Source organism: Triticum aestivum, chromosome 1D (genome assembly GCF_018294505.1).
Source record: "Triticum aestivum cultivar Chinese Spring chromosome 1D, IWGSC CS RefSeq v2.1, whole genome shotgun sequence".
Classification (NCBI taxonomy): Eukaryota; Viridiplantae; Streptophyta; class Magnoliopsida; order Poales; family Poaceae; genus Triticum; species Triticum aestivum.
The window spans coordinates 479,171,684-479,192,708 of NC_057796.1; the positions used below are offsets into that span (position 1 = coordinate 479,171,684).

The 21,025-nt window shown below is 45.1% G+C and overlaps 1 protein-coding gene and 1 non-coding gene across 2 annotated transcripts; one reads left to right on the top strand and one right to left on the bottom strand.

Annotated features, from left to right (window-relative positions):
* Positions 1 to 13,561: 13,561 nt before the first annotated feature.
* Positions 13,562 to 16,071, top strand: LOC123183211 (nuclear transcription factor Y subunit B-4). The gene is made up of 6 exons (XM_044595974.1): positions 13,562 to 13,751; positions 13,854 to 14,049; positions 14,144 to 14,273; positions 15,305 to 15,310; positions 15,405 to 15,482; positions 15,642 to 16,071. The coding sequence occupies exons 2-6, from the start codon at positions 13,868 to 13,870 to the stop codon at positions 15,654 to 15,656; spliced, it is 411 nt and encodes a 136-aa protein (XP_044451909.1). The 5' UTR covers positions 13,562 to 13,751; positions 13,854 to 13,867; the 3' UTR covers positions 15,657 to 16,071.
* Positions 16,072 to 20,776: 4,705 nt separating this feature from the next.
* On the bottom strand, positions 20,777 to 20,848 carry TRNAP-AGG (transfer RNA proline (anticodon AGG)). The gene has a single exon. It is a non-coding gene; the product is annotated as a tRNA-Pro (tRNA).
* Positions 20,849 to 21,025: the final 177 nt, after the last annotated feature.

Sequence of the window (21,025 nt, forward strand, 5' to 3'; positions counted from 1 at the left end):
ACTCTCGGAGGGGGCTAGAATAGGGCAAGGGCATAAAGGTCATTTTCATAGTGGGACCACCTAGTAAAAATGATACCAACAGATAGAGCTTGACAAGATGAAGAAGTAGGGGTTGGATTCACCTCAACCGGAGTTACAGTTACGAAGGGTGGAAGTTCAGGGACCAATCTGTGAAAATATCTTCACCAACAAGTCCCTGAGTGAAAAACAGAAAACGTATTTAGAGGAAATACGCCTTCAGAACAGAGAAAGCGTATTCTTGGCCGCAGTAGAGAGAAATACGTTTTAAGACAATCTGTCTGAAGCACTACAGGAATACGTTTTCAGAAAATGAAAACACATTATGAGTAATACATTTCCACTTACTGCACTGGGCCCAACCTAAGTCAACGCATGAGTGACTTACATGCGGGGCCCACCATCTCTCTCCCCTCCCTCCTGTCTTCTTCTTGTTGCTCCCGACAGAGAACAGAGGCGGGGCGAGGAGGCTCAGCCGGCGACTGGCCTGGCCGGCTCCGGCCGTCTCCGGCGAGCTCGCCGTGGAGTGGCGCGGCCAGGCGAAGTCGTAGGAGTGGTGGGGATGGGGTGTGGCGACTGCTGCGGCAGGCGGTAGTGGCAGGCTCCGGCGACGAGCACGGCCAACTCTGGCCACCTTCCGATGAGCGGAGACCACCGGCGGGTTCGTAGAGACGTGCAGCGTCCGTCCAGGTGGTGCACGACCGTCGGGGAGGAGCGGAATGGTGGCGCACCACGGAGGCAGAGGACACGGCGGCGGCCGATCTTGGCATACACGGCCAGAGGGGCGTCAATGAGAGGGCGAGGAGAGGAGGAGGTGCGCCGGGCTCCGGGGAGTCTAGTGGTGGTGCTGGAAAGGAGAGGGGGTGCTTGGGTTGGCCGAAACCAAGAAGGGGCCGAGGCGTCCATGGCGATCGGCGGCGGCCAGAGGTGGTTTGGGCCGCTCCAGTGGGCTAGAAGGGAGGGGGAGAGGTGGGTGAGCTGCGGAACACCTCGGGGCAGCTACTTAGAGCCGAGGGAGGGGTCGAGGAGGCTCGAGAGAGCTCAGGCAGAGCACCAATGGAGGTGGGGGCGGTGGCCAGGTCACGGGCACGGCTGCCAGCGCTTGACAATGGTGAAACAGGAGGCGGCCCGGGCACAGGATGATGCAGACGAGCACGGGAGAGCTACTAGACATGGAGGGACGTCGAGACGCCAAGGGAGCGGACGAGAACATTGGCCGGAATGAGCCAGAGCTTGCGGTTTGCATGACGCAAGCGTGATCACCGCATGCACACGACGATTGCTCGTGCTCTGGGTTGCCAAACCTTGTCTAGCAGAAAGACCCTGCTACCCTTAGTGCAAATGAAGAAATAAATGAGTCCAGGGGCAAAGAAAATAATTGCATATGGCCCCAAAGCAGACCAACAACAAAGTGTTTGTGCTGTGGTGAGGAAGATCCGAGCGGGACTAGACTCTGATCTTTGGCATGGTGTTATTACATGCTAAGGTCACTGAAATGGACAAGTTTTAGCTTAATAGGACGGGTTTAGCTGGCACTTGATGTAAAAAGTGCCACACTGTCTAGATTTGGAAAACATGAAGTAGCACTCACACAAATGCTTTGCATGAGTTGAAACTTGGAGGAGATGAGTTATTTGATGATATGAAGCTATTGTAAAATTTTCATACCATTTGGAAATACCAAAATGGTACTTGCTTCACAGAGCTTCAATCTGGATAGATACTTAGGAAAATTGCACAAGGAAAATGGCTAGATGAATTGAGCCAAAAAAATTTGGAGCGAGTTAATATGGATAGGGGAATGGCCTGTTAAATTTTCAGCCATAATGAAGCAATATAAAATGTAGTTGCTTCACAAACTGAATTCTGACCAGAAACCAAGATTTGATGCTGAGCTCACATGAAGGGATGACATGAGCTCAAATTTGGTGGAGAGTCATGCTTTGGTTATATGAAGGATGTGGAAAAGTTTCAACTCATTTTAATATGCCTAGCTTGTACCTCACTCACAAAGTTTCTTTCTGGATAGAAACTTTGGAAATTAACTGGAAAATATTCACTAGGCACATTGAGTTGAATCTTGGCATGAGGCAATGATACGGACAGGAAAAAGGTATCCAAAAAGTTTGGGTCAATCAAGCAAATATAAATAGCACTCCCTTCACAAAGTGCCATTTAGGGAAGAATAGGAAAAAAATATCTAAGGATTATTTTTTAACATGGCAATGAAAAGCTTTGCCATATTTGAGGAACATAGGACCCAAACAATTTATGAGAATTATTTGGGAATTTTTAGAGTGATAGAAATATAGGTTGCTTCACAACCTAGGGAGATAGGGTAATTCCTTTAATAGAAAAGGAATATTCCCAATAAAAAGAATATTGGGATTTGGGCTAGGATGAAAATGACATGAGCTAGGAATGGTTTTGAGGATGACAAGCCACTATGAAACCTAGGAAGACATGATCTTCCCAAGATTTAGGATCACAGAGCCACGGAAAAGCAAATCAAAGCAAAAACTCAAAGGAAATCAAAAGAAAAAGAAAAAGTCAAAATCCAGGGTGTTACAGACACCGTATGAACTATGGTTTGGCAAGAAACCTAAGCTGTTGTTTCTTAAGGTTTGGAGCTGCGATGCTTATGTCAAAAGGCTTCAGCCAGTAAAGCTCGAACCCAAAGCGGACAAATGCGTCTTCATAGGATACCCAAAGGAGACGATTGGGGATACCTTCTATCTCAGATCCGAGGGCAAAGTGTTTGTCGGTAAGAACGGGTCCTTTCTCGAGAAAGAATTTCTCTGGAAAGAATTAAGTGGGAGGAAGATAGAACTTGATGAGGTTGTTGAACCTTTACTTCAACCAGAGAGTAACGCAACGCAGAAAGATATTTCTGTGGCACCTACGTCAGTTGAAGAGGAAGCTAATGATAGTGATCATGAAGTTTCAGATCAAGTTGCTATCGAACCTCGTAGGTCGACAATGATACGTACTGCTCCTGAGTGGTATGGCAACCCTGTCTTAGATATCATGTTGTTGGACAACGATGAACCTACGAGCTATGGAGAAGCGATGGGGGCCTAGATTCCGACAAATGGTTAGAGGCCATGAAATCGGAGATGGGATCCATGTATGAAAACAAAGTATGGACTTTGGAAGTATTACCTGAAGGGCGAAAGGCCATTCGGAATAAATGGATCTTCAAGAAGAAAACGGGCATGGACGGTAATGTCACCGTCTATAAAGCTCGACTTGTGGCAAAGGGGTTTTCACAAGTTCAAGGAGTTGACTGATGTCGCTTGAAGCTACGTCGGTATTTTCCCAGAGAGGAAGGGATGATGCAGCACAACGGCGGTAGGTATTTCCCTCGGATATGAAACCAAGGTTATCGAACCAGTAGGAGAACCAAGCAACACAATGTAAACAACCCCTGCACACAGATAACAAATCCTCGCAACCCAACGTGTTAAAGGGGTTGTCAGTACCTTTCGGGGTACGGCGCCTCAAGATAGGCAAACGGATGTGAGGTAAATTGTAGTAGATTGATAGATCGAATGCCAAATAAAATAAATAGAAATAAAACACAGCAAGGTATTTTTGTATTGTTGGTTTAATAGATCTGAAAATAAATGCAAGAGAAAATTAGATCGCAAAGGCAAATATATGAGAAACAAGACCCGGGGCCGTAGGTTTCACTAGTGGCTTCTCTCGAGAAAAATAGCAACGGTGGGTAAACAAATTACTGTTGGTCAATTGATAGAACTTCAAATAATTATGATGATATCCAAGCAATGATCATTACATAGGCATCACGTCCAAGATTAGTAGACCAACTCCTGCCTGCATCTACTACTATTACTCCACACATCGACCGCTATCCAGCATGCATCTAGTGTATTAAGTTCATGGAAAAACGGAGTAATGCAATAAGAACGATGACATGATGTAGACAAGATCCGTTTATCTATGGCGGTATATATAGATCCCATCTTTTTATCCTTAGTAGCAACGATACATACGTGTCGGTTCCCTTTCTGTCACTGGGATCAAGCACCGTAAGATCGAACCCACTACCGGGCACCTCTTCCCATTGCAAGATAAATAGATCAAGTTGGCCAAACAAAACCCAAATATCGGAGAAGAAATATGAGGCTAGAAGATATCATGCATATAAGAGATCAAAGAAACTCAAATACCTTTCATGGATATAAAAAGATATAACTGATCATAAACTCGAAGTTCATCAGATCCCAGCAAACACACCGCAAAAAGAGTTACATCATATGGATATCCAAAAGACCATTGTATTGAGAATCAAAAGAGAGAGAGAGGAAGCCATCTAGCTACTAACTACGGACCCGAAGGTCTACAAAGAACTACTCACGCATCATCGGAGAGGCACCAATGGAAGTGGTGAACCCCTCTGTGATGGTGTCTAGATTGGATCTGGTGGTTCTGGACTCTGCGGCGGCTGGATGAATATTTCGTCGACTCCCCTAGGGTTTCTGGATTTTTGGGGTATTTATAGAGCAAAGAGGCGGTCCGAGGGGCACCCGAGGTGGGCACAACCCACTAAGGCGCGCCAGGGCCTCCTGGCGTGCCCTGGTGGGTTGTCCCCTCCCCGGGACTCCCCCCAGGTGCAACCAGGGCCCAACTTCTTCCTTCTGGTCCATAAAAATTCTCCGTAAAGTTTCGGGGCATTTGGACTCCGTTTGATATTGATTTCCTGCGATGTAAAAAACATGGAAAAACAGCAACTGGCACTTGGCACTATGTCAATAGGCTAGTACCAAAAAAGGATATAAAATGACTATAAAATGATTATTAAACATTCAAGGTTGATAATAAAACAGCATGGAACAATAAAAAATTATAGATACGTTGGAGACGTATCATTGACTACGATGAGACTTTCTCACCCGTATCGATGCTTAAGTCTGTCAGAATCATGTTGGCACTAGCTACATTTTTGGATTATGAAATCTGGCAAATTGATGTCAAAATAGTGTTCCTTAACGGTTTCCTTAAGAAAGAGTTGTATATGATTCAACCGGAAGGTTTTGTCAATCCCGAGAATGCTGACAAAGTGTGCAAGCTCCAGCGATCCATTTATGGGCTGGTGCAAGCATCTCGGAGTTGGAACCTTCGCTTTGATGAGGTGATCAAAGCGTTTGGGTTTATACAAGTTTATGGAGAAGCTTGTATTTACAATAAAGTGAGTGGGAGCTCTATAGCATTTCTAATATTATATGTGGATGACACATTGCTGATTGGAAACAATATAGTACTTTTGGAAAACGTGAAGGCATATTTGAATAAGAGTTTTTCAATGAAGGACCTAGGAGAAGATGCTTTCATATTAGGCATCAAGATCTATAGAGATAGATCGAGACGCTTAATAGGACTTTCCCAAAGCACATACCTTGATAAGATTTTGAAGAAGTTCAAAATGGATCAGTCCAAGAAGGGGTTCTTGCCTGTTTTGCAAGGTGTGAAGTTGAGAAAGACTCAATGCCCAACGACTACAAAGGATAGAGAAAAGATGAGTGTCATCCCATATGCCTCTACCATAGGCTCTATCATGTATGTGATGTTGTGCACAAGACTAGATGTCAGCCTTGCCATAAGTATGGTCGGAAGGTTTCAAAATGACAAAACACTAGACAACGGTCAAGAATATCCTTAAGTAACTGAAAAGGACTAAGGAAATGTTTCTCGTTTATGGAGGTGATCAAGAGCTCGTCGTAAAGGGTTATGTCGATGCAAGCTTTGACACTGTCTGGATGACTCTAAGTCTCAAGAAGCGGAGTACATAGCTGCCTCGGAGGCAGCGAAGTAAGGTATCTGGATGAAGCAGTTCATGACAGATCTTGGTGTTGTGCCCAGTGTACTGGACCCAATGAATCTGTTCTGTGACAACACTGGTGCCGTTGCTCTGGCCAAGGAACCAAGGTTTCACAAGAGGACCAGAGACATAAAAGCGATGCTTCAATTCCATCCGCGATGCGATCAAGGAGGAGGACATAAACATTTGCAAAGTACATACGGATCTAAATGTTGCAGATCCGTTGACTAAACCTCTTCCACGGGCGAATCATAATCAACACCAGAACTCTATGGGTGTTAGATTCATTACCATGTAATACTAGATTATTTACTCTAGTGCAAGTGGGAGACTGTTGAAAATATGCCCTAGAGGCAATAATAAAGTGGTTATTATTATATTTCCTTGTTCATGATAATCGTTTATTATCCATGCTATAATTGTATTGACTGGAAACTCAAATACATGTGTGGATACATAGACAACAACATGTCCCTAGTGAGCCGCTATCGGACTAGCTCGTTGATCAAAGATGGCTATGGTTTCCTGGCCATAGACATGAGTTGTCATTTGATAACGGATCACATCATTAGGAGAATGATGTGATGGACAAGACCCAAACTATAAACGTAACATATGATCATATCAAGTTTATTGCTATCGTTTTCTACATGTCAAGTATCTGTTCCTATGACCATGAGATCATGCAACTCACTGACACTGGAGGAGTACCTTGTGTGTATCAAATGTCGCAATGTAACTGGGTGACTATAAAGGTGCTCTACAGGTATCTCCAAGGGTGTCTGTTGAGTTGGCATGGATCAAGACTTGGATTTGTCACTCCATATGACGGAGAGGTATCTCAGGGCCCACTCGGTAATACAGCATCACAATGATCTTGTATTACGAAACGAGTAAAGAGACTTGCCGGTAACGAGATTTAACTAGGTATAGAGATACCGACGATCGAATCTCGGGCAAGTAACATACCGATAAACAAAGGGAACTGCATACGGGATTAGCTGAATCCTTGGCATCGAGGTTCGACCGATAAAGATCTCCGTAGAATATGTAGGAACCAATATGGACATCCAGGTCTCGCTATTGGTTGTCGACCGTAGAGGTGTCTGGTCATGTCTGCATAGTTCTCGAACCCGCGGGGTCTACACACTTAACGTTTGGTGATGATCTAAGGATAGTTGAGTTATTGTGTTGGTGACCAAAGGTTTTTCGGAGTCCAGGATGAGATCCCGGACATGACTAGGAACTTCGGAATGGTCCAGAGGTGAAGATTGATATATAGGATGAAGGGATCCGGACTCCGGAAGTGTTCAGGGAGGTACCGGGTTTTCGTCGGAGACCGAAAAGAGTTTCGGGGGGGGGAGGGCGACAAGTGTTGGGGGCCTCATGGGCCAAAGGAAGGGGGCACACCAGCCCACAAGGGGTTGGGCGCCACCCAAACCCTAGCCCACTCGGCCAAGGGGTGGGGCAGCCCACCTAGGGGGTCGGCCACCTTGTGGCTTGGGGGCCAAGCCACCCTAGGGTTTCCCTAGGGGGCGCCCCCCTCCTCCCTACCCCCTATATATAGAGGTGGAGAGGAAGGGCAGACGCATCCATTCTATGCCACGACGCTGCCCTTCCTCTCCCTCGTGGTCCATCTTCTGCTAGGCTTGGCGAAGCCCTGCTGACATTTCTCCACCACCTCCGCCACCATGACGTCGTGCTGCCGGAGGACTCGAGCTATTACTTCACCATCGCTTGCTGGGTCAAGGAGGTGAAGGCGTCATCAAGCCGTACGTGTGTTGAACGCGGAGGTGCTGTCCGTTCGGCACTTGGATCGGGAGTTTGTGGACGGATCGTGATTGGATCGCAAAGACGTTCGACTACATCAACCGCATTTCTTAACGCTTCCGCTTAGCGATCTACAAGGGTATGTAGATCCAATCTCTCCTCTCGTAGATGTTCATCTCCTAGATTGATCTTGGTGAGCATAGGTGTCGGTGTCAAAACCGTCCGATCTCGGGTAGGGGGTCCCGAACTGTGCGTCTGAGGATCGAAGGTAACAGGAGACAAGGGACACGACGTTTACCCAGGTTCAGTCCCTCTTGATGGAGGTAATACCCTACTTCTTGCTTGATTGATTTTGATGAGTATAGGGGTTACAAGAGTTGATCTACCTCGAGATCGTAAGGGCTAAACCCTAGATGTCTAGCCTATATGAATTATGATAGCCTCTACGGACTAAACCCTTCGGTTTATATAGACACCGGAGGGGGCTAGGGTTGTACAAAGTCGGTTTACAGAGGAAGGAAACTACACATCCGATCGCCAATCTTGCCATCCACGCAAAGGAGAGTCCCATCCGGACACGGGGAAGGGTCTTCTATCTTGTATCTTCATGGCCCATCAATACGGCCCATGTCACATAGCCCGGCCATCCGAGGACCCCCTAATCCAGGACTCCCTCAGTAGGAATTTTTTTATTTCCCATGCAACGTTCCCCAACAGATGTCACCCTATTCCCCAAATCCGATACCAGTTGGGACCCTCTTTTTAGGAATAAAAGGTAGGACTAGCTATATGTCCATATAGGCCGTAAAACCCCCTAAAAACCATCCCCAAAAAAATTCTGCAAAATAACATAGCCATGGAAAAACAATAGCCCCGCCCACCTCAGTGGCCACCAAGAGTAATAAATCAAGACGATCTAGATAGACAAATACTGGATAAGTAAAACATCTAACACGCCCCCCCCCCTTGAGCATTCTACCTTCCCGAATCGCGATCCCAACATTGACTGTACTACCACCACGCCGGTTCCATTTATGTAATTCTTTGTGTTGTGTTCAATGATGAGGCATATTTCCTCTTATGGCCGCTTCTTATTATTGATACATTCTTTCTTTATTTAAATCAATGTATAATGTTCATTAGAATATGTCATATTATGTATGTGATTACTTTCTTACGGGTAACGGGAACCCTATTGCCCCCCCCCCCCCCCCGCACGCCGCTTCTAGGGGGGACAGGTGAGGGAGTCCTGGATTAGGGGGTCCTCGGGCGTCCGGGCTATGTGACGTGGGCCGGACTGATGGGCCGTAAAGATACAGGATGGAAGGCTTTCCCCCATGTCCGGATGGGACTCTCCTTTGCGTGGATGGCAAGCTTGGCGTTCGGATATGAAGATTCCTTTCTCTGTAAACCGACTCTGTACAACCCTAGTCCCCTCCGGTGTCTATATAAACCGGAGGGTTTAGGCCGTAGAGGTAATCATAATCATACAGACTAGACATCTAGGGTTTAGCCATTACAATCTCGAGGTAGATCAACTCTTGTAACCCCTATATTCATCAAAGTCAATCAAGCAGGAAGTAGGGTATTATCTCCATTAAGAGGGCCCGAACCTGGGTAAACATCGTGCCCCTGTCTCCTGTTACCTTCGATCCTCAGACGCACAGTTCGGGAGCCCCTACCCGAGATTTGCCGATTTTGACACCGACATTGGTGCTTTCATTGAGAGTTCCTCTGTGTGGTCGACAGAAGGATCGATGGCTCGCCTTGTCGTCAACGACAAAATCACTTCTGGAGGGGCAGTTTCATCCCATGTCATGTAAATGAGCATGGGCATGGGGCAGTGGAGAATGTACGGGATAAGTTTGCTATGTGGTCCCCATAGGGGATTGTCCTCATTGAGCCTTTACTGAAGAATGCGGCGATTTTAATATTATTAGTCAAATGGTTCTTTGAAAAAATGGACCACGAGGTTAGAGACCATTCTCGATTTTCTGAAAAATGCAACTCTATGATCAAAATGATTGGATATACATTTTCACGTCTTACTTGCAGTCGTCCATTGTTTCTTACTTGCAGTCGTCCATTGTTCTTTAAATTTCGTATATTGTTCCAAAGAAGCTCTTATTGTTTGTTTTAATTCAAAGGATGTTCATGTGGCTTTTAACCCCACACCCCCCCTTTTGGTAGAGCTTCCTTTGTTCGTAGGTCCAAAGCCATAGGAAAATTTTCTATTGAACTACTCTGCAAAAGAAAATTTTTGTATTAAGTCCATACTCATTGTTTTTCCTTTTCTCTATGACACTGTGATAAATAGTCCACAACTACGAAAAAAATTGTATTTATTTATGTATTTTTTCTTCTGTTTTTGTGCTTTTAAAATGATGTGAACTAAGCATGCTTCAAGCCCAAGGAAATCTTTAAGCCGTCATGACCACTCAGAGCTTCACTTTTTCTGCCAAGCGCACTAATATATCCATGGGGGAGATGTAAAGCAACCACTTCCTCTCCAATCTTGCGGAGAGCGTTAATTACAAGGGAAACAAATGAGAAGCACAATGATGCAACCAAGAACATTCCATGACAGTCCCCTCGACTTTGATGGTCTTCTCGGAGATCCTCACTTGCTAGTTGGATAGTTTGGTCTTCGCTCTTTGGTTTTGTTGTTGCTCGTTGCTTTGGTTTTGACGATGTTGGATGATGGTGATATGTAATGTCAGTAGCACGCATCAAGGGTGTGGTGTCGTGGATCTGAAGCTGTTGGTCTCATGAGACTACTTGCTCTGTGGCTCTTTCGCCAAACTCGTATCACACTAGGCATCTTAGTGCAATCATCTGAATCACGGCCTGCTTGGTTCGTCGGCGGTGTGATGACTGCGACATTGAGCGGCTTCAAAGCCGTCGAAGAAGAAGGCCTCACTCAAGCCTCCATTTCATTCCACTTGTTTATTTAATGATCTCGTTAAATATTTACCAACAAGTGTCTTTCTTGAGGGATCATATTTACCAGCATGTTTGTGAGTATAGGATGAAATTTCCTTTTTTTTTAAACAAAGACAAAGATATTGTTTTTAAGAAAAAAAAGAAAGATATTAAGGTAACCAACCTCGTTTAATCAAAGATTCTAGAAACCCACAACAAACAAATGCATTTTTTAATGGATCTGGCTACCTGGCGCACGAGCGCCCTCCCCGAAAGGAAAGTTTTACCGCACGCCGCATCAGGACAGTCTAGAAAAGGAAAAACCTCCCGCGCCAGCTCCCACCTGCATTTATTAGGGGATCAAAAACTTTAAAAACTTGTAAATTTTGATTAGAATGTCAAAATTCAAATCCGTTTTCACCAGTGGGTTTCTCGCGATGAGTTCTTAAAAACTAGATCCCATATGAGTAGGTTTCGAAGAACTTTTTTTTCCGAGCAACTTTGTGTGCTACAGAGGCAACTTTAGTGTTATAGAAAAGCAACTCCTTTTTCCTAGTATGACTACCTATCAACGGAGGATCCTTTTAAGTCGGTTACCATGACTATCAATTGACTAGTTTCACCTCTAAATCGCCTAACATAAAGACAACTCCAACGTGGATCACCAAAACGCCCCAAATATCGGAATCGACCTCTCTAGACACTTTTAGCCATCCAATGAGTCCAACTACTATCAGGCATGTAAAAAAGGTCTGCTGCCCCATATGAGTTCCTTGCAGTAAAAAATAGCATGCATCCCCTATGCAAAAGTAAAAAACATGCAACAACTTTGCTATGATTTCAGACAACTCTTACAAAATTTGAAGCAACTAGTGTCATGCATTAAAAGAGGTGTTGCTGCCCCATAAGCTCCTTGCAGTAACATCATGCAACCCTTGTGCAAAAAAAAAGAACCACAAAAACAACTAGTAGAGACAACATATATAGGTATGTTCCACCCGCTCCCCTCTACGGTCGCACCAAGGGATCCCACCCGAGGAGGGGAAAATCTCGACTCCCCCTCTATGACCCAAACTTAATTACAGGTATCTAAAACATTTAGATATTTATCAAAAAATGGTCTTGATAAAATATTTCTGTTCGTGAGGATTGGGCAACTGGATACATGGTTTTAGGCAAACTATTTGTTGATTGTGGGCAACTGGATACTTTGTTTTAGGCAATTGTATGGTTGACTGTGGGCAACTGGATACTTTTTTAGGGCAACTTTGGGTGTGAAGGAGGCAACTATCGTGCTATAGAGAAGCAACTTCTTCTCTTTGGCCTAGTAGGACTTCCTATTAGGTTTGTTGGCGTAAAAACAAGAAAAATCAGACAAAACATAACGCCCCTTTAGTGCTACATACAAAACAACTTCACTACACTATGTGTACCTGTGAATTTTACTAACATTATCCCAACTTGCCTATCATGCATGGTTGCTCATTTGCCTATTGTTTGATAGTTAGTTGCCTACAATTGATGTGCAGTTGCCTATAAATATTGTAAATTGCCTACCAATTGATGCCTAGTTTCCTACTATTGGTAATTAGTTGTCTATCATTGCTTCTCGGTTGCCTAACTTTGCAAAAATAGTTGCCTACAATATTGTGAAGTGGTTTACCATTGTTTTTCTAAGTTGCATGCAAACACTCTAAAAGTTGCCAAAATTGAGCACCAAGTTGCCTATCGTAGTTAGCAATAGCAGATACAAGAGTATCAATGGTAGATGACTTCATAGTATTATAGGCAGTTTAGAATCAACAATATGCAACTTAGAAGTACCAGTGAGGAAGCTAGGAGAATATGCAACTTAGAAGTACCTGTGAGGAAGTTAGGAGAATGTTAGAGAAAATTAATTAGGAGAAAGTGTAGTGAAGTTGCCTATTTTTTGCACTAAAGTTGTCTCTCGTAGAAAGAAAGTTGCTTATAAAGGTGATATGATGTTGTCTACCTCTGTTCAAGGTTATTCTCTATTACTAGTTAGTTGCTCATTGTTGGTACTTAGTTACTTTAAATTGGAGTGGAGTTGCTTCTGTTTAGCACTAAAGTTGTCTCATCTAGCGTCCAAGTTGCTTTCTGAAAGAAAGAAAAATCATCAAAACGTATTCATGTGGGTATAGTTTTGAAGAGCTCGTCAGGACCTGGCTAGCCAACATCCGTGTGCTTAATAGCGTTGGCGGGCAGACTCCCCTAGAAAAGGAAAATACACAGATCTCATACCACCCATCCCCACATAGTTCAAAATTTGAAATCATGATAGATGACTTAAATCCCACAAAAACTTTTCGATATTGTAGGCAACTTAGGTCCCTTGATGGACAACTTTCATAGTATTGTAAGAAATTGAGGATCACTCGTAGGCAACTTCGTAGTGAAAGGGCAACCTGGTTTCTGCGGTAGACAACTTATAAGCCATGTTAGAGTTTCCACTCTACGGTAAGAAATTTTCACAGTATGATAGGCAACTAAACAATCCACAACTTATTTTCCAATGTATGCAACTTAGAAATCATGGTGACCCCTCTATTACACTGTTGCACACAACTAACTAGGTGGCTACTAGGCGAAGTTAGTCATACACACGGTGCAATTCATCTAGCAGCAGAGTTGCTCATGTTTAACACTAATGTTGCTTCATCTAGCATCAAAGTTGCTTTCGAAAAAAAATCATCAAAACATATTCATATGGGATCTAGTTTTGAAGAGCTCGTCGCGAGGAACCCTGTAGTGAAAACGGTTCTGCGTTCTGACACTCGGTTCAAAAGTTGTAGCTTTTTGAAAATTTGAAACAGAATGAATAGATGACGTTGGCACATGCATGCGCTTTACACTACCCAGTGGATAACGTGTTTATTACACACAATAAACTCATCTAGCGCGTGCGCTCGCCGCGTCCATCCGGCGCAGCTGCACCGTGAAGTATTTAGGTTTTTTTAATAAAGCTAAGAAATCGGACGGTTAGCGGCAGGCCCTTGTTGGTAGATCGGACGACAAGGCTCCGGAGCCTTCCCCTCCTCTGTTCCCGTCTCGCGCGGAGCACAACGCTCGCCCTCCACCAACTTCAGCTCCAGATCCGGCGGCCGGCCGCGCCCTCCTCCCGCACCAACCAACGGCGCTGATCCCCTCCGCCATCTCCGTCCATCTCCCCCCAAATTAGGTAAGCGCCGCTGCTTCTCTTCTCCCCTCGAAACACAAAAGCTTCCCCTTTTCGCCACCTCGCCGCCGGCCTCTCACTCCTTACCATGGCGCCGCCGTGCAGGCGCAGGCCTAGCGATGTCGGAGGCGGTGGGCACGCCGGAGAGCGGTGGGGCGAAGGAGCAGGAGCGGTTCCTGCCGATCGCCAACATCGGGCGCATCATGCGGCGCGGCGTGCCGGAGAACGGCAAGATCGCCAAGGACGCCAAGGAGTCCATCCAGGAGTGCGTCTCCGAGTTCATCAGCTTCATTACCAGCGAGTCAGTCTCCGCCCCTCGCCTCCCTCTCTCCCTCTCTGATCCGCTCCAGCTTGCTTAGTACCAACTCACTAGTCTGTGATCCCGGGCGCCGCAGGGCCAGCGACAAGTGCATGAAGGAGAAGCGCAAGACCATCAACGGCGACGACCTGATCTGGTCCATGGGCACGCTCGGCTTCGAGGACTACGTCGAGCCCCTCAAGCTCTACCTCAAGCTCTACCGGGAGGTATTCATCCATTCATTCATTCCCCTCTTCTCGTGCTGCTTGTGCTACGCATGTGCTGCTTGTGAGAGGAATTCTGAATTGATGTGAGAAGAAGGCTGGGTGGGTACAGTATTGGTGTTGGGGAATTCTGAATTTCGCCAAGGGGCACTGTATTTGCGATGTGTAGCTGCAGTGATATGGTTCCTAGGCTCCTGATAGGCAGGCAAGAGGATGCCCCTGAATCGCGTCTGCTGTCGCTGTGCTCATCAAGGCATTGACTTTAGTTAGGATGTCACTCACATGGGTTCTGTATCTCACCGTGTCGATGAATGCCTGATGGAGTTGTCAACAGCAGGGTAGTTGAAGATTTTCTGCAAACTAAACGTCCCAAGAGTCCGAAGTATGCATCACTAGAGTGGAATTTCCCCTTTACTTATTATTAATGATGGTAACACAAACCAACTCCATAGAAATTGTACTAATTTTGCAACTGAAAGAATCAGGGTGATGCTTTTCGCAAAAAAAAAAAGAATCAGGGTGATGCTAGTTGCGAAATGGGCAGGTTAAGAAAGACTGTAATGTAAAAGATGATAGTCCCTCAGTTTTGCCTTCATTAAGCTACGAGTCTGTGACTGCTAATGTCAAGTCGTTATTGTTGGATTTACCATTGATGAACAATATGTGTTACTTCCTCCGGCTGAAATTAGTTGTCGCTCAAACGGATGTATCAAGCACTGAAATAGTGCTAGATACATTTTTTTGAGCGACAACTAATTCCGGACTGAAAATGAATGTGCGGCCAGAACTGCCTAGGCACGATGTTACTCCCTCCGTGCAAAGTTGGGTCATCTATTTTGGAACGGAGGGAGTACCTTTTTAATGAAAATATTTTGGCCAAACACAGGATTTTCTTGTTTTTTCTGTAGTATACATGGTTTTGCAAACTCCTCCTTACCAATAGAATTTTATATTTTACACACAAATAACTTTTGTGCTGATGAGTTTTTTTTCTCTTTTTTCATCAATGATGATGACCCTTGATGTCAATGAAGATGGAGGTATTTTCATTGCCTTACTAATCTTCCATCTTTCGGTGATCCATTATCTTAGGTTCAAGTTTTCTGAATTTACTCTTCATTCATTGTCTTCTAGGGTGACACTTCAAAGGGTTCAAAATCTGAGCAGGCAGGAAAGAAAGAGGTTGCACTGAACGGGCAGCCTGGATCATCGGTAATATGCACTTCCCTCTCTTAAGTTGATATCGAATGTATTCCATTACAGCTTGCGTGATTCGAGCTATTAGGCTTTTTTGCTTTGTATAATCTGGTTATATTTATACTCATGGACATAACGATGGAAATCTCACTGGAATATTTTTGTTTCCGACAGTTCAACGGCATGTAGAATGGAGGATCATACTGATCGGTGTGTGACAAACATACGATTCGTTGGCAGTGTGATCCTAGCGATACTGTGCCTTTGTGGCCAGAGAAACTCCCTAACACCACTCTGCTAGTTCTGTGCAAGCAGGACCTGAAATACTGTGATATCTCTTCTATAGATGTTAGTTGTTCTTCCCCTCTCTCTAGTGCAGTCCATGTGTTGTATCAATCCGTCTAACCTTATGGTAAATTCAGAGTTTTCCACGTCAAATTTAGGGGGTAGTAACTGTAATAAGATGGTGATATCCACCGCTTACGGTGTTGAACAGGTTCGAAAAACCGCAGTCTTTCGCCCGTGCAAGGTATTGACTGAAGAAGATAATGCAGCTGCTGATGTATGGTTTTGACCGCAATAACTTGTCATCGTGTTGTTTTGACCGTGGTAACTTGTCATATATTGCCTTGACTGCAAGAACCTGTTGTTTGTCCACCAAAGTACCACACGTGTGGGTGGCGCGGCTGTCTTATTTTGTGTTGTCTTGCAGAGGAAACTAAAAAGTTGCTACTATTACTGAAGGTGTTGTGGCACAAAAGTCATATGTGTTCTTCTTCTCCATGTCCTCTGAAGTTAGTAGCTTAGCCTCTGAGCTGTTCCGTATGACTGATTCAGACTTTTAAGTTGGTAGATACTACCTCTGCGTCGTAACTTGTGTCGTTCTGATGAAATTCGACACGTTCTGTCAAGTTACATTTTGACCATCAGTTTTCCGGTGAAAACATGTGTCCCCTAGAGACAAATTGTGGAGGAAGCTGAAAGAAGTTATACTGCCGAAGGTGTTGTGCTGCGAAAGTCTAATGTGTTCATCTTCCCCGTGTCCTCTGAAGTTAGTAGCTCGAGCTTCTGAGCTGCTCTCATGACTGATTCAGACTTTTAAGTTGGTATTTACTCCCTCCAGGTCGCAACTTGTGTCGTTCTGAGGAAATTTGACACGTTCTGTCAAGTTACATTTTGACCATCAGTTTCCCGATGAAAACATGTGTTAACTATTGACTATGGTAATACGTTTTACGGTGAATCCAGTACCGGAGTATTAATATACTCCCTTTGTAAAGTTTAGATAACATTTTTGTGACGCAGCTTCTGGTAATGGCTTTTTATATGAGCAGTCAAACAATAATAAAATGTTGGACTCAATAGATTATACTAGTGTTTTGTGAGATACTCAAAGAAGGGTTCCATGATGATCGAGTTGCCTCGTCAAAGCCATTGCCGCCTGCCGGGCCATTTGAAGATCACACGTCTCCCTCATCTTCTTGACCTAGCGCGGTCAAACTCCTGCCAGTGACGGCTCGTCGGCTACTTATCCTCCTCTCCGTTGTACTCTTCTTTCACTTCTTCTTCTACCTCAGGACCTTAGGCGATTTGGTCGATGTCGACGGGGGAGGAGCAGAGAGCGAGTAAGCCGCCGGCGACGGTGAGGATCGTCGAGACGCTGTACGTCGAGGCCGGCACGGCCGCCGACTTCAAGTCCGTCGTGCAGCGGCTCACCGGGAGGGACTCCGCCTCCGCCGCAGCACTACCAGTGCAAGACCGGACGACTCCGCAGGGTGCTGACCGGGGGGCTGGCGCGGGGGGAGGAGGTGGCGCCTCCGACGCAAAGCGGGGCAGCTGAGATCGACGCTGCGTGGATGAAATGATCATTGGCTCATTGATCGCTCTTGGTTCCAGCCTGCAGTCGTACGTAGCTTAACTGTTAGCTTTAATCTTTCTCTGTTGGGTTCTTTTGTTGTATAATAACAGGGAGTTGTTAGACTCATACATGCATTCATCTTCTTCTTCTGTTTAATGTACTCCGGCGCGGGGGAGCCGAGCAGGGGACCTAATTAACTCCCTTGTAAGCATATCATGGAATAACATTTGCGGGTATCAGCGTAAATAGTTGCAAAGCGAGCGAGGTAGGTGGTGACATGCATGCATGACCTCTTATGCCGAGCTCTTCGAAACAAGTTCAATGGCCAATATATTGCTTTCAAACTGTAGACCAAACATAATTCGGACGGAGCATATGAATGGTGTTCAGTTATTGAAAAGTTATTTGGTTTTTGTTAGCGCACTCGGAAGGTGTTTTAGTGATCCCCAAAAATTGTTCAAAACTTTCAACAAAGTTTGGACATCATGTTTACGTGAGCGCAGTGGTGAATCTTGTAAGAAAATCAAGGGCGGGCTCAAAGTTAATGATATGAAGAAAAAAAGTCACTAACACCCAGCTATTTTGTGCAAACAAGGTTAAAATTTGCTAGAATACTACTAGAAACATGTACTATTAACTACTAAAATTTTATTTTGCATTGCTGGAGGGCAGGCTCAAGCCTATTAAAGCCTGCCCAGTTGATTCGCCACTGCGTGAGGGCACACGACACTGGAAGGGGCCAAAACAGCGAGCTAAGTATTCACAAGCACTTCAGCACACACCTTGTATGCATGTAAGAAATCTAAACCATACCATGAAGTTCACAAGTACCAAATTGTCCAATGTTTACCACACAATAGCATACTCCCTCCGTTCCATATTAGTTGTCGCTGAAACGGATGTATGTCTCTACATACATCCGTTTCAGCGACAACTAATATGGAACGGAGGGAGTACTTGCAAGAGAAGTTTACTTCAACAATACCCCAACTTAATCATCGTCATATCAAACAACCCATCTATCTCATGTCTCCAATGTCAACACAATCAAACTATACCAAACTTGAGAAATGGGTACCAATATAAGGCAAGAACTTGAGCAGCAACAAGTTCCATCTAGTTGACTTGACCTATAAGCGTGATGAGCGGGTGGATTTGCACTGCATATCCAATGCACTGCACCCAAAAAAGAAACATTGAAAGTGCATCTCTTGGGTATTCCTATTCAGTTTTGATGATTAATGGCAAAACCAATTGAAAGGACTGACTATTTACCAAGTTTATTTGAGAGAAATGACTAGCTTTTTGTCCTCATGCTAGAGTGGGACATCAGGGTGGCCCCTACCTCCATGTTTTCACGTGGTTGTCTACTGCAAGAGTTCAGTAGGTAATTTATAGGTTTTGATGAATCCAAGATTCACATTGAGTTAAAGGACAGCAGTACTATCAAGAGTGGCACAAGTAAAAGATATTTGGTTGAACTCCAAGATAATATCCCCAACCAAAATCTTCAAGTATTACATACTCCTGCTACTCAATTCCTGTATTTACAGTCCCACTACCTTCGAATTTTTTCACCCAGTACTATGGAGTCCATGTTACTGAGTTAGCCCAGCTAAGCGAACCATGTTTCTTCCAGTGTTGCCGATCTATGCTTCTTTGAGCTTTGAGACCATCTATGTTAGCTCCGGCACCTCCGACCATAACATTTTATTTCAAACCTTCGAGCCCCCCCCCCCCCCCCCAGTTTCCTTCAACACAAGAGTCTCAGTATAGGTACTCCCAAGCAAATATTTTTGGAACCTCCCTCTGAGCTATGACTTAGGCATTTCTGTGAAGTTTTCACTCAGAAATGCTTTGTAGACCTCCGGTACATCCAAGGTAGTTCAATCTTGGTAGAAAGGAGGCACCTTTTTGGTTTGATATCTTCGTGTTTTTCTTCTCCCGGTTGACAATTTTATGGCCTAGGGATACCCCATCGTACAGGAAGCCGGCCCAAGTAGGACCACCTGTGGACCCCTAGGTCAGTTTATGCCCTGGCCAACGTCACGGTCTAAGGGCCGAATAAAGAGAAGGACCTACAAGACTTGGAGTACACGACAAGGAAGCCGAAGTCCAGGAGGACTTACTAGTACTAGGATCATGTAACCCTAGGCCCTGATATCCTATATAAGCTGGGTCGGGCTAGTAGTCGATAGAAAGGAGAACCTAGAGATTGTACTCAATCCCTCGACTACTATTGTACACCCCTATACATCAAATCAATACAACACGAGCCGGAGGTAGGGTTTTACCTCGACCCCGAGGGCATGAACCTAGGTAAACCTCTCATGTTTTCCCTCTGATCTAATCGTCCTGCTGACATTCCCTATCGAGGGATCTGCCAAAAATCACTCCGATAGTGGAGCGTCAGGCATGGTACATGCTAGGCGAACTCAGATACCATATGGGATCTTCAACTGAAGTCGTTGTCTTCACGCCGAGACAGATCTTTGCTTTCGGCATGATGTGTTGGGTCGCCAATTCGGCGAGCCACCTTAAGCCCGCCGAGACCTTAGTTGCAGGCTAGATAGTCCACTTCGCCAACCTTGAGTTCGTCGTAGACACCCGCGGCGAGCTCGTCCTCCACGGCCTGGCATCTGGTCGGGCCCAGGAGTGGTCGACGATCCTCTTCAACCCACCCACCTCCCACATCATCGCCAATATCGACACGCTCCATGACGTCCTCGAGGAACCCGCTGATACCGAGGAGCTCGAAGATCTCAACGAAGAGATGGGCGACTCAGCCGACAGCTCCTTGGAGTTGGAGGCGATCCCGGCATCTGCACCACTTCGCCCGTGGCATGCATGCTCGTCATTCTCTGGCAAAGAGTCTGATCGTCTTATTTCTTTTGGAGTCGCTTCCAAGGGAAGGCGTGGAATACACCATGCCGCTTACAACATGTTGAGCAGATTCGGAAGGGAAATTCGGCTGTGTTACTCTGAAGCGGCTGTAGAAGACATGCAAACTTCATGAAACTAAAAAAGTACAAGAAGAAAGGGGCGACCAAGCACAATTAGTTGATCTTTAGTTTACAGTATCCTCTATAAATATGTTTATAGTGCCGTTTGCATGTGCTAACGACAGTCAGACTAAGCAAGAATCATGCCACTAGACCAAAAGCATTTTGATTATCTTTTACTAATTTATACTACGCTACATAAAATTTATGTTTACTATACTGTTTGCATGTGTTAATGTCAGTTTCCAGCACTGCAGCGGCGCTAACTCACAACAGCATGCAGATATAGCCGAAAACTTCATCTCCAGTTGAACCACAGCCACAAAATAGAGAGAACAGGAATGGGCATGCATAGTGAGGCTATGAACCTCATCATCAAACCTGTGGTCCAAAACCTTATCCTCAGCGTACCCAAAGCACAAAATGGCACTGCAAAAGGGTTTTCAACATGGGGATTCCGAGAATTGAACTCGGGACCTTTTGCTCCCTAAGCAAATATCCTACCACTAGACTAAATCCCCATCTATGATGTACCACTGCATCACCTTCAGCTGGAGAGTTTCAGGCAAGAACACACTAGATGCCAAATTTACAGGAATTTCTCTTCAGCTTAGAGCGTGCTGAATGCCTTCCTGTGTGTAGCCAACGCATGACTTCTTCATGGTGCGCATGTATCAGAAGTTCAGAACAACTGCCAG